Below are 11397 nucleotides of genomic sequence, written 5' to 3'. Positions count from 1 at the left end.
TTCAGAGAAACGATTCTGTAATCATCCATTTAAATCTTCACTGAGACAATTATATATCAAATGAAACTGACATTGTAGAATCTGTGATACAATTAATGGTAAATAATATAAAGTAATCAAGCACTGTTCCTGGGTGCTCTGAAATTGGTGGGCGATTTGAAATTAATCCTGCGTCAATCACACTGTATTCTGATTGCATGAAGTCCGACAGCCAGTAAATTCCTAGAAATCCTTCACTGTGGACGTGGTGTGTGAGGGAGTTTTCCTTCCCCTCTCTGGAGCTCTGTGTTTCGGATAGACCGTTGGAAATTGCCGGATGTGGTAAAGTGAAGACGGAGCTGGACGATGAGAGGCCGGTCTCGGCCCTGTCCGTCACCCTGACTCTGTCCCCTCACCTCCCCGCCTCTGTATCTCTGCGCGTTTCTCGGGCGGGAGTAGTGACAGAGGATTGGAGGATGGGTTATGTTATCCAGTCCCGTAGGAAAGGATCGATGGAAAACCAAACACAAGACATTGTTCAGATTCTGGACGGTCTCGGCCTGAAACGTTGGCTATTTATGTTTCTCACAGATTCTGCCTGGCCTGCTGAGTTCCTCCAGCACTGTGCGGGTATCGCTGCAAGGAAAAGCCTGGGAGCTGAGTCAGGTCTGCTGCTGCAGTTCATTCATTAAAGACTCGGCTGACAATGTCAATGCCCGGCTCAGCAAATATGCAGATATCACTAAAGTGTGAAGAATGTAACCAGCAATACAACAGGACGGTGGTCAATGAGGTCAGTGATTTGAGTAATGACAGATAAATGTGAGATAGAAAATAGGTGCAGGAGTAGTCCATTCGGCCCTTCGAGTCTGCAAACAAGAACAAGAGATGTTCCGTTGTCATTGACGAACCAGGGCAGAACTGCCGTGGGGAATGGTCGGTCCCTGGGAGTGCTGTAAAACAGAGAGACATCGGGGTGCAGATATCGAATTCCTTCAAAGTGTAAACACAGGTCGGCAGGACGGTGAAGGTGGTGTTTGCCACACTTGCATTCATCGGGAGAGTATTGGGCACTGGACTGTGACGTCACATTACAGCTCTACCAGCCTTGGGGAAACCACTCTTGGAGCACGGCGTACAGTTATAGTTGCCCAGTGATCAGAGGGTGACATTAAACTGGAGAGGGTGCAAAAGAGATTTACAAGGAGGCTGGATAGGCTGGAACATTCTCACCAGAGTGTATGTGACATTAGAGAGGCTGATAAAATAACGGCAGACATTGATACGTTCAATAGTGAATCTGTTATCTCCAGGGTCATGGAGTTGGAAGCTAGAGATTACAGGTATAAAGTGCGAGAGGAAAAATTTAACTGGGACCCTGAGGAGCAGGTTTTGTTCACAGAATGTGGTGTTTACATGGAACAAACTACCTCCAGTGATGGTATGTGGAGCAGAGTTGCAATATCTCTTCGACTGTGGAGAGGGAAGTTTCACAGGGACATGGGCCAAATTCAGGTAACTGACAATGGTTTTGTTTGGCCACTTGGTCAGCATGGATGTGTTGGGCTGATGGGCCTGTTCCTGTTCAGCATAAATCAGTGACTACGTCTGCTGCTGTGACAGAGTGGGAGGGACAGGGTCAGTAGTGAGAAGGTTTGGGGGATGTAGACAGGAGAGTAAATGGTTGAGGATGGGGCAGATGGAACAGAATGTGGGGAAATGTGAGATCACCCATTCCCAGGATCAAACTGTAAGAGTCGTTTCTACACGGGATGTTCAGAGGGACCTGGGTGTCATTGTAAACAAATCACTTGAGTTAACATCCTGATACAACAAGTACTGAGAGAGGCAAACAGTATTTTGTCCTGTGATCCAGGAGGAGTGGAGAAGAGGGGTACAGATGTCTCACTGGATTCTATAGGGCCCTGGTGAGAGCACACCTTGAATATAGTGTCCGGGTTTGGTCACACTTCCTCAGGAAGGATATCCCTGCAATAGAGGGAGTTCAGTGACTATTCCCCACACTGACTGGGCTGGTTCCAGGGATGGAGGGTTGGTTATATGAGAGGAGAGTGAGTGGGCTGGGTCTGTATTCCCTATTTGTGATGTCATGTCGGCACAAAAGCTTCTGGATTTCAGAGATTTTTGCGTTTTGGAATCACGGATCAATCTGCCCAACATTAATCTCTAGTTTGTACTGCAGTAAACACTGTTAATTTAACCCATGCAATCCCAGGCACTCAGATGCAAAATAAAGACTGGTGTAAATTTAGTAGGGAAGTTGAACCGTATTTGGAGGTAAAGCCTGATTACTAGGCCTCAGAACATTCTACTCCCCAAATGGTCAAAATAAAGCCAAGTAATAAGGTCTAAGATCATGCAACATGCATCTCATTATCTTGCTCCATGGGATAAACACAAACCGGGCCTGATCTACCCTGGCTGGGTCGCCTGGGCGAGATTGTCTCATGATTAAAGACCCAAAACACCCAATGACACTAAGTTGTATTACTGATGATGTGTCCCTTTGCACACCCGGTTCCCTAAGCCAAGTGGTGTTGAACCACGATAATGAAAGGCATCAGCCACTGTGTGGCTCCACTACACTACCCCATCCACCGTAGCCCCACATATCTCACCATACACAATCAACAGCCTTATCTCTCCCAGGCCCACATATACATCCACCAGGCCTACACTCAAACCTAGTCCAGAGGTCCAAGGGGACACACAGCCCCACATACACGATGACTAGTGTCAGGAGGAGGAAGATCCAATAAAGGCAAGTGTTGGACCTGGTGAATGAAGGCATGGGCCAGATCAAAGTGGCAGCGTTGCGTGACTCTGAATCGAGAGTGTCGAGATGAAGAAGCACAGGAGGGGTGATTCTCCCACTGCCTGCATAATCTCTTTGTTATTTTGATTTTGTTCTGATAGTCCTCTGTCTATTTGAATATTTTGGTATAATTCATATTTAATTCCAGTGTTTCTTGTCAATATTGTGTCTGATGCAATGCGTCTGTGATGCTGCTACAAATCCGTGGTTCCTCTCACCTGTGGATAAATAAACTCGATTTGAACTTTACATTGAAATGTCCAAATCTCTCCTTCGCTCTCCTGCTCCCCTGTGTCATGAACTGAACGTCTTAGTGTTTAATTTTACAATATTTCATCTGATTTTATTTTCATTCTGCTTTTGAAATTTGCGTTTCACTTCTCAATGTCAGCCCGCACCCCCGCCTGTCTCTGCCCTTCTGTACTTCCTCCCGCATTAAACGACAGCGGTAACCGCCACAAATTGGTGCTGCTTCCCATCCCCCAGCGTTCCGATTGGTGATTCATTTTCTCAAACAGCCAATGGAAATGCTCAGCATTCCCATCCTCATTAACATACCACTTTGGGCGCTGCCTATTTAATCCGCGCTCCGGACAGCTTCAGCTTATTATTGTGTTTGAAACCGACGAGGAAATGCCTGATGCACCGAAACCCGCTCCCAAGAAGGGCGCCAAGAAAGCTCTGTCCAAACCGGCGAGCAAGTCTGGCAAGAAGCGCAAGAGGACGAGGAAGGAGAGTTACGCCATCTACATCTACAAAGTGATGAAGCAGGTTCACCCCGACACCGGCATCTCCTCCAAGGCCATGAGCATCATGAATTCATTCGTGAACGATATTTTCGAGCGCATCGCGGGTGAGGCTTCCCGCCTGGCCCATTACAACAAGCGGTCCACCATCAGCTCCCGGGAGATCCAGACCGCTGTGCGCCTTCTGCTGCCCGGGGAGCTGGCCAAGCACGCCGTGTCCGAAGGGACAAAGGCGGTGACCAAGTACACCAGCTCCAAGTGAAGACAAGTTTGCTGACAAAAAAAAAATCGAAAATCAAAGGCTCTTTTAAGAGCCGCTCACGGTTTCATTAAGAGAGTTACTAAATATTGAGACATGAATTTGAGGTAAGGTTGGAAATTTCTTGTTGAGCTCATTCAGAATCTTATCTCCGTCAATCAGCACTTTCTGTCCGCTTCTCTGTATAATTCCGATTTCTCTGTTACATTCGTGTACAGACACGGAATCGTTACGCACCCCTTCCCCATCATTTCCCTCTCTGTCATCAGATTTCTCTGACGTGACACCAATTATTGTTTCTGGTATAATTACTGTGGGGAATGCGGTTCTTTAAGCTTTGTCACATTTTGGTTACTTCTCTTAACTCCTTTCCAACGCGAGAGCTGAACACTCACGGTTCGATCAGAATATTGTTTAAAGCTCCACTTTCTGAAGGGCGACCCGTTGGTAAACTGACAGTTTACACAATGGCCGATCGCGAACAGAAGCTGAGAATCTGTTTTATTCCAATTGTTCATCAATTGAAAGAAATCGGTGAACTAAATTCCCAGACAGCATCGCAATATTAACAACACTCGGTTTAAATGTGTTGGACTTCAGTAACGGGGGTAAAGGGTCAACAAACAAACCTGTTGTAGATTAATTTCAGCAACAAAGGCTCTTTGGCGCTCTTTTACAAATTTCAGTTTATTTCGGCGGTTGGACGGTTATTTTCCGCGCTTCTACCGTCTCTGTCTCTTGATTGGTGAATAAAGCAGCTCTCTGATAGGAGTATTTTCTGTCCAATCAGATTCGGCACTGTTTCACCAGTCATAAACGCCCCGCTACTTTCCTGCAGACGATACAAGAAGGGCTGCTGCGCTCTTTTCCAGAAGCCTGATTTCTAATGATCAAGACTCCAAGTTGATTTCTGATTTATCAAATCTATCTGAAGTTGTGAGTATTCAGGAAACCTGTTGTTAACACATTTAATTTCTTCCTTCCAGAATCATATCGTTATTAAGCGTGATTTATTTATAAGTCTGGGTTTAGATTTATATCGGGGTCAAGAGGCCACTTTCAGTAGGTGGAACTTCGGTAAAGCAAATTGGGAGAAGTTTTAATATTTTATGTGATGAACAGAACGTCTGTCTGGGCTGAATGGTGAGGATGACGTGGATTTCTACAAAGAAAGTTCACATTATTCATCAAACTGGTGGAAGAAATTCATATTAAGAAGTGCATTAATAGGAGAAAGGCTGTACCATGGTGCATGGAGCAGTGTGCTGAGGCAATTATTGAAAGAAATGTGGCATTTTGGAAAGTTATGAAGTATCACTCTCCACGTGATCTTATTAAGAGTAGCAGGTCACAGGCCGTGATGAGGAAAGTAATGAAGCTTGTGAAAAAGATTTACTAGAGGTCATATTGTGAGAGTATTGGAAGGACTATTAAACTTGGAGGTATTTGGGGAATGATTAAGAAAATTGGGGTGTGGGATTCATAGGGTACCCAGTATTGATGGAAGAAGGTAATATAATTGTTACTGAAAGAGAGAAGGCTGAGTACTGGGTCGGTCATTTGCTGCAATTCATTATCAAAATAATGAAGAGACTCAACAATGTAGGGATAAAGCTTTAAGAGAATACCTCAATGTGTTGGAAACCGGCTGTAGCAATGATAGCGATGCAAGGTTTGCTTTGTGTGAATTTAAGAAAACTATTAATAGTACAGATCAGATGGCTCCAGGACAGGATGATCCATGTAACTGTATGTTTAAACACATGGCCAGCAACTCTCTGAGATAATATTAGATTTTGTGAATCATAATTGGAGTTAATGGCCATCTTCCGTCCCCATGGATAATCACAATTGTAACATCTATTCTAAAACCTTGTAAACCCCAGTTGGATCCTTCTAGTTAAATGTCCCATTTGTGTAAATTTATGGAATGTACGGTAATAGAGTAGTTGAATTATATTTTGGAATAGGGAGGTGTTAACATACTGGATTAATTTGAGGGGGCAAGTGCCACATGTCCCAAAAGCAGTCAATGTTTGAATGCAGAAAACTCACACAGCTACTTCAACACAGCGAGCTTGCACAAACCATATACTCAATAGAAATGTCAATCCATGGCCTCCTATACTGTCGCGATGAGGCCACGCTCAGTTAGGAGGAACAACACCTTGTATTCTGTCTGGGTAGCCTCCAATCTGATGGCATGAGCATCAATTTCTTGACCTTCCTGACATGCCTCCCCCCCCCTTCATCATTCCCCATCCTCTTTTCCCTCTCGTTACCTGCCCATCACCTTCCTCTGGTGTTCCTCCCCACTTTTCATTCTTCCATGGACTTCTGTTCTCTCGTCTCAGCCTCCCCTACTCCAGCCCTGTATCTCTTTCAACAATCAACTTCCCAGTTCTTTACTTCATCTCTCCTTCTCCCAGTTCCACCTATCACTTTGCGTTTCTCTCTCACCTCCCCCACCTTTAATCTTTACTCCTCATTGTTTTCTCCCCAGTCCTTCTGAAGAATCCTGGCCCAAAATGTCAACTGTAAGTCTCACTCAGTTAGAAATGCAGGTATGTAACTCGAGGTTCAGCAATGCTGGGGATAAACTGTAAAGTAAAATGCACGAAGTACTGCAGGAAGTCAGCAGATACTAAGCAGAGGAATAAACAGTCTGGATAGGATGAAGTGACTTGTCCCATAATATTGACTATTTATTCCTCTCCATAAATGCGGCCGGGGCCAGGGAGTCCCTCCAGCATTTTGCAAAGATAACCCTCTGTTTTCTGCCAATGTTGCTGAACTTTCATTGGTAGCCTCATCCTCCTGGTCTGATTCTTTCCTTCTACTCCCCATAAACTCGAGCCTCCATCACATATGGAGCCCCAAGGCCTCATTGTGCTGAGCCCTCTTGTTTCTGCTCCATCAAATATTTATCCACCATTCTGCTGTCATACTTTAGAGGAGAGCGTTGTATTTCAACAGCCTGGCTGTGTGAGGCACAGCCCTTCAAAATCAGTGAAAATGACACAAAACAATGAATAGAGGAGGACAGGAACATTTTAACCACACAAGACTTCATCCTTGGTTCAGAGCTGTGAGGAATGAAGACTATTTGGGACAAAACCCTAGTGAATTCATCTTCTGCAGTTTTCAGAAAGTCATGGATTTAACTCAAAGTAAACCTCTTCATCCACAGACTGGTGACCAGTTGCAAACTGAATATTATATGGTGAGTGAGAGGTGAACAGCAGGGATGGATTTGAAAGCTCTGGTGTGGAATAGGAACATGAGCAGGTACCAGATGGACTGAGTGGCCTCTACTCTGTACATTAGCTGTGTGAGACACAGGATTTGAAATAGAGCTGATTAATTTGTCACAGATCCACAGTATTAATGACTGGGTATTTTCAGACTTCCATTAGCAGAACAACCCTCCAATGCTCAGTAACCAGGGTTCAGTCCTGGGTGTGATGAACAGCCACAGTATCTGCTGAATATTACATGAAGAGTGTCACATGAACTTCCAACTAGATTCAGTCACCATGATGGTTAAAATGTTCACCTAGAGCTTATTTCAACTTCCTCCCTGATGTGAAGTTGCCAGTGTCTCAGCAGGTGGGATGACTGAGTAAATTTCTTTGCTGACACAAGACCGAAGTTTGTCCTCTATGTATGATAAACTCACTGGAGCCTCACAAAGTGGGTGAACTGAATGAATCCCGTCCCACGCTCGGAACAGGTGTGAAGCTACACTGAGAGACAGAGACAACTGAGCCAAGTCTAGCTGCTCACTGGTGTGAACTGACTGGTGTTGTATGGGCTCATGTGACTGAATGAATCCTGTCCCACACACAGAGCAGGTGAATGCCCTCTCCCCGTGTGAACTGACTGGTGTTGTATGGGCTCATGTGACTGAATGAACCCCGTCCTGCACACAGAGCAGGTGAATGCCCTCTCCCCATGTGAACTGGCTGGTGTTGTATGGGCTCATGTGACTAAATGAATCCTGTCCCACACACAGAGCAGGTGAAATGCCTCTCCCCATGTGAACTGGCTGGTGTTGTATGGGCTCATGTGACTCAATGAATCCCGTCCCGCACACAGAGCAGGTGAATGCCCTCTCCCCGTGTGAACTGACTGGTGTTGTATGGGCTCATGTGACTGAATGAATCCTGTTCCACACACAGAGCAGGTGAAATGCCTCTCCCCATGTGAACTTGCTGTGTGTCTGCAAGTTCAGTGGCCTGGTGAATCCCTGGCAAAATGAGAGGCGGTGAATGTCAGCTCACCGGTATCAACTCTGTGGCCATTTATCAGGTCAGATCAAGGACATGTCCGTGTATTGGGGTTCTCCTTGCTCAGACTGGTGTGCTGTCTTCTCAACCATCTCCTCCTTCACATTCAATGATTGGTAGCCTTCAAATGCTGGAGAACTGGCAGACACATCAGACCTGACACACCTTTGTGTTTGAGATTCTCAGTCAGAAATTCTTTGCTTTTTCTATCCTGTGAAATATTTGCAAAGAAGATCAACAGGTAAAAGTCAACATTTTAGCTGAGATTATTTCAGTTTTTGTGTTGATGTCTGATGTCACTGTTACAGTGAGGCTGAACACTATTCAGAGGAGAGAGACTTCTAACCGGCCAGAGTTCAGACATAAGGAAACAACATCAAATTCTGTTTTCCTCTCTGCCCATCAAGCCGTGTCTTGGCTCAGTTTGTTTCTCTCCATTAATATAAGCTTCATACTCTGGGTATGTCCCACAGACCTCTGAAGACACACAATACTTACAGGGTTACTTTATAATAGTTTCTGCTGATTGTGACCCTGCTGGCATTTGACGGTGGTAAACTCAGAGTCGGCAATGCCATTGAACCTGAAGAGAATGTGATCGGGCTTCCTCGTTGCAGATTGATACGGCGGTATTCTTGCGGTGTGAAAGCTACTGGTCACTTGTTACCCAGTACGTTACTATGTGTTTTCACATATAAAATGAGATGAGGCATTTTCTGTTCAAGGAACATCATAACTCATTTATTGTCCTCCAAACACAGAAATGTAATAAACAGTTTAAATAAAACTTCATGTAATTGCATCATAACATCAGTCCAGCTTCTTAAAGAGAAACACAACTCAATGTCGGTGGTCGTTAATTATGCAGATTTCCACCCATGATATTACCAGACACACACACCCCCATCCTCTCACTGCTCCCCCTCTTTGATCTTAGCAGTTTACTTCCCTTCAATGTCACTTGCAGGATGATATGTACAGACACAGCAAGGTCCCTCAGTGTATCAGCGCTTCTAAGGGTGTTGCCATTTACTATGGAGTTTCCTCCAACATTTGACCTGTAAAACTCCTCAAACGTCCAGATTATAATCTGTCCCCTATTTCTCTGTCCCTGTTTCCAACTGGTCTGCATCCAGATCTGTCCATTTGATAACCTTCCTCACCAACCACAACTGCACCAACATTCATGTCATCAGTGATCTGATCAGCCCTTGTGTATTTTAATCTGATCAGACAGAGGCCCCATCGCTGATCACTGTGGACACACTGGTTACATATCTACAGTCAAAATCATTCTCAATTCCATCAGCCCGAATTGCGACACAATACCCCCCATTCAAACCCTCCCACAGAGACTCGGGGAAGTTAAATGTTTATCACAAGCCCAGAGTTGGATTCAATGGTCTGGTTTTGTTGCTCTGGATGCTCTGCTGCAAAGTCCATTCAGAGTAGTTCAATGTAACCAGATACATCATCCCTGAGATACCAATATACAACATGGTGTCACAAACAAGAGAAAATCTGTAGATGCTGGAAATCCGAGCAACACACACAAAATGCTGAAGGAACGCATCAGGCCAGGCAGCATCAAAAGGGAAAAAAAAAAGTAGTGAATGCTTCAGGCCAAAATCCTTAAGCAGGACTGGAGAGGAAAAGCTGAAAAGTAGATTGAAAAGTTCAGGGTAGGGGAGAGAGAAAACGAGGTGAATCCTGAAAGGGGATGGGTAAAGTAAAGAGACTGAGAGGTACAGAATGAACCCCACACTCTCACACTGTACCAGAGACAGACAGGGACAGAATGAACCCCACACTCTCACACTGTACCAGAGACTGACAGGTACAGAATGAACCCCACACTCTCTCACTGTACCAGAGACTGACAGGTACAGAATAAACTCCACACTCTCACACTGTACCAGAGACTGACAGGTACAGAATGTACCCCACACTCTCACACTGTACCAGAGACTGACAGGGACAGAATGAACACCACACTCTCACACTGTACCTGAGACTGACAGGGACAGAATGAACACCACACTTTCACACTGTACTTGAGACAGACAGGGACAGAATGAACCCCACACTCTCACACTGTACCAGAGACTGACAGGTACAGAATGAACCCCACACTCTCACACTGTACCATAGACTGACAGGTACAGAATGTACCCCACACTCTCACACTGTACCAGAGACTGACAGGGACAGAATGAACACCACACTCTCACACTGTACCTGAGACTGACAGGGACAGAATGAACACCACACTCTCACACTGTACCACAGACAGACAGGGACAGAATGAACCCCACACTCTCACACTGTACCAGAGACAGACAGGGACAGAATGAACCCCACACTCTCACACTGTACCAGAGACTGACAGGTACAGAATGAACCCCACACTCTCTCACTGTACCAGAGACTGACAGGTACAGAATAAACTCCACACTCTCACACTGTACCAGAGACTGACAGGTACAGAATGTACCCCACACTCTCACACTGTACCAGAGACTGACAGGGACAGAATGAACACCACACTCTCACACTGTACCTGAGACTGACAGGGACAGAATGAACACCACACTCTCACACTGTACCAGAGACTGACAGGTACAGAATGAACCCCACACTCTCACACTGTACCATAGACTGACAGGTACAGAATGTACCCCACACTCTCACACTGTACCAGAGACTGACAGGGACAGAATGAACACCACACTCTCACACTGTACCTGAGACAGACAGGGATAGAATGAACCCCACACTCTCACACTGTACCACAGACAGACAGGGACAGAATGAACCCCACACTCTCACACTATACCAGAGACTGACAGGGACAGTCATTGTGTTCTTTAATCAACCTGGAGAACCCACATCGCAACTCAGTACAGCACCACTTCGACCACTTTACACAGTCTTGACTGTCTTGAGATTCTTGCTCAAATTCTCTTCTATCTGTAATTCTGTACAGTATGTTTATATTTTGTGAATGTTGTGTCTCCGATATGACTACAAACTCGACTTTCAACCTCACGCAGAAATAGGTCTCTCATGAGGACAATTTGACCTTCGATTTCCTGCTGCCCAGTTTCTTCACATAAACGTTTCATATTAACAAGTTTGTGTTTTTCTCATTCCACCTGCTTTTCCAGCCGACGCCACAGGTCGAATGGCCGAATACTGCGCCTGTACTTTATGGTCCATTTTGTATTTTAGATTTCCTTCCTGCCGAATGAACCGGCAGCGGCAACTCACCAGATTAACGCCATTCCC

General features: G+C 45.2%; 2 protein-coding genes across 2 annotated transcripts in view; both read left to right on the top strand.

The window, feature by feature from the left end:
* Positions 1–11397, top strand: part of LOC132383772 (late histone H2A.L3-like) — a 59717-nt gene that overhangs the window by 42728 nt on the left and 5592 nt on the right. The gene's annotated exons all lie outside the window — the stretch shown is intronic.
* LOC132383801 (histone H2B 1/2-like) lies at positions 3448–3836 on the top strand. The gene has a single exon (XM_059955008.1). The coding sequence runs from the start codon at positions 3449–3451 to the stop codon at positions 3821–3823; it is 375 nt and encodes a 124-aa protein (XP_059810991.1). The 5' UTR covers position 3448; the 3' UTR covers positions 3824–3836.

The sequence above is a fragment of the Hypanus sabinus genome, chromosome 31 (assembly GCF_030144855.1).
Source record: "Hypanus sabinus isolate sHypSab1 chromosome 31, sHypSab1.hap1, whole genome shotgun sequence".
NCBI lineage: Eukaryota > Metazoa > Chordata > Chondrichthyes > Myliobatiformes > Dasyatidae > Hypanus > Hypanus sabinus.
The sequence above is the reverse complement of the archived record's forward strand: the minus strand, read 5'-3'. Positions and strand labels throughout refer to the sequence as shown.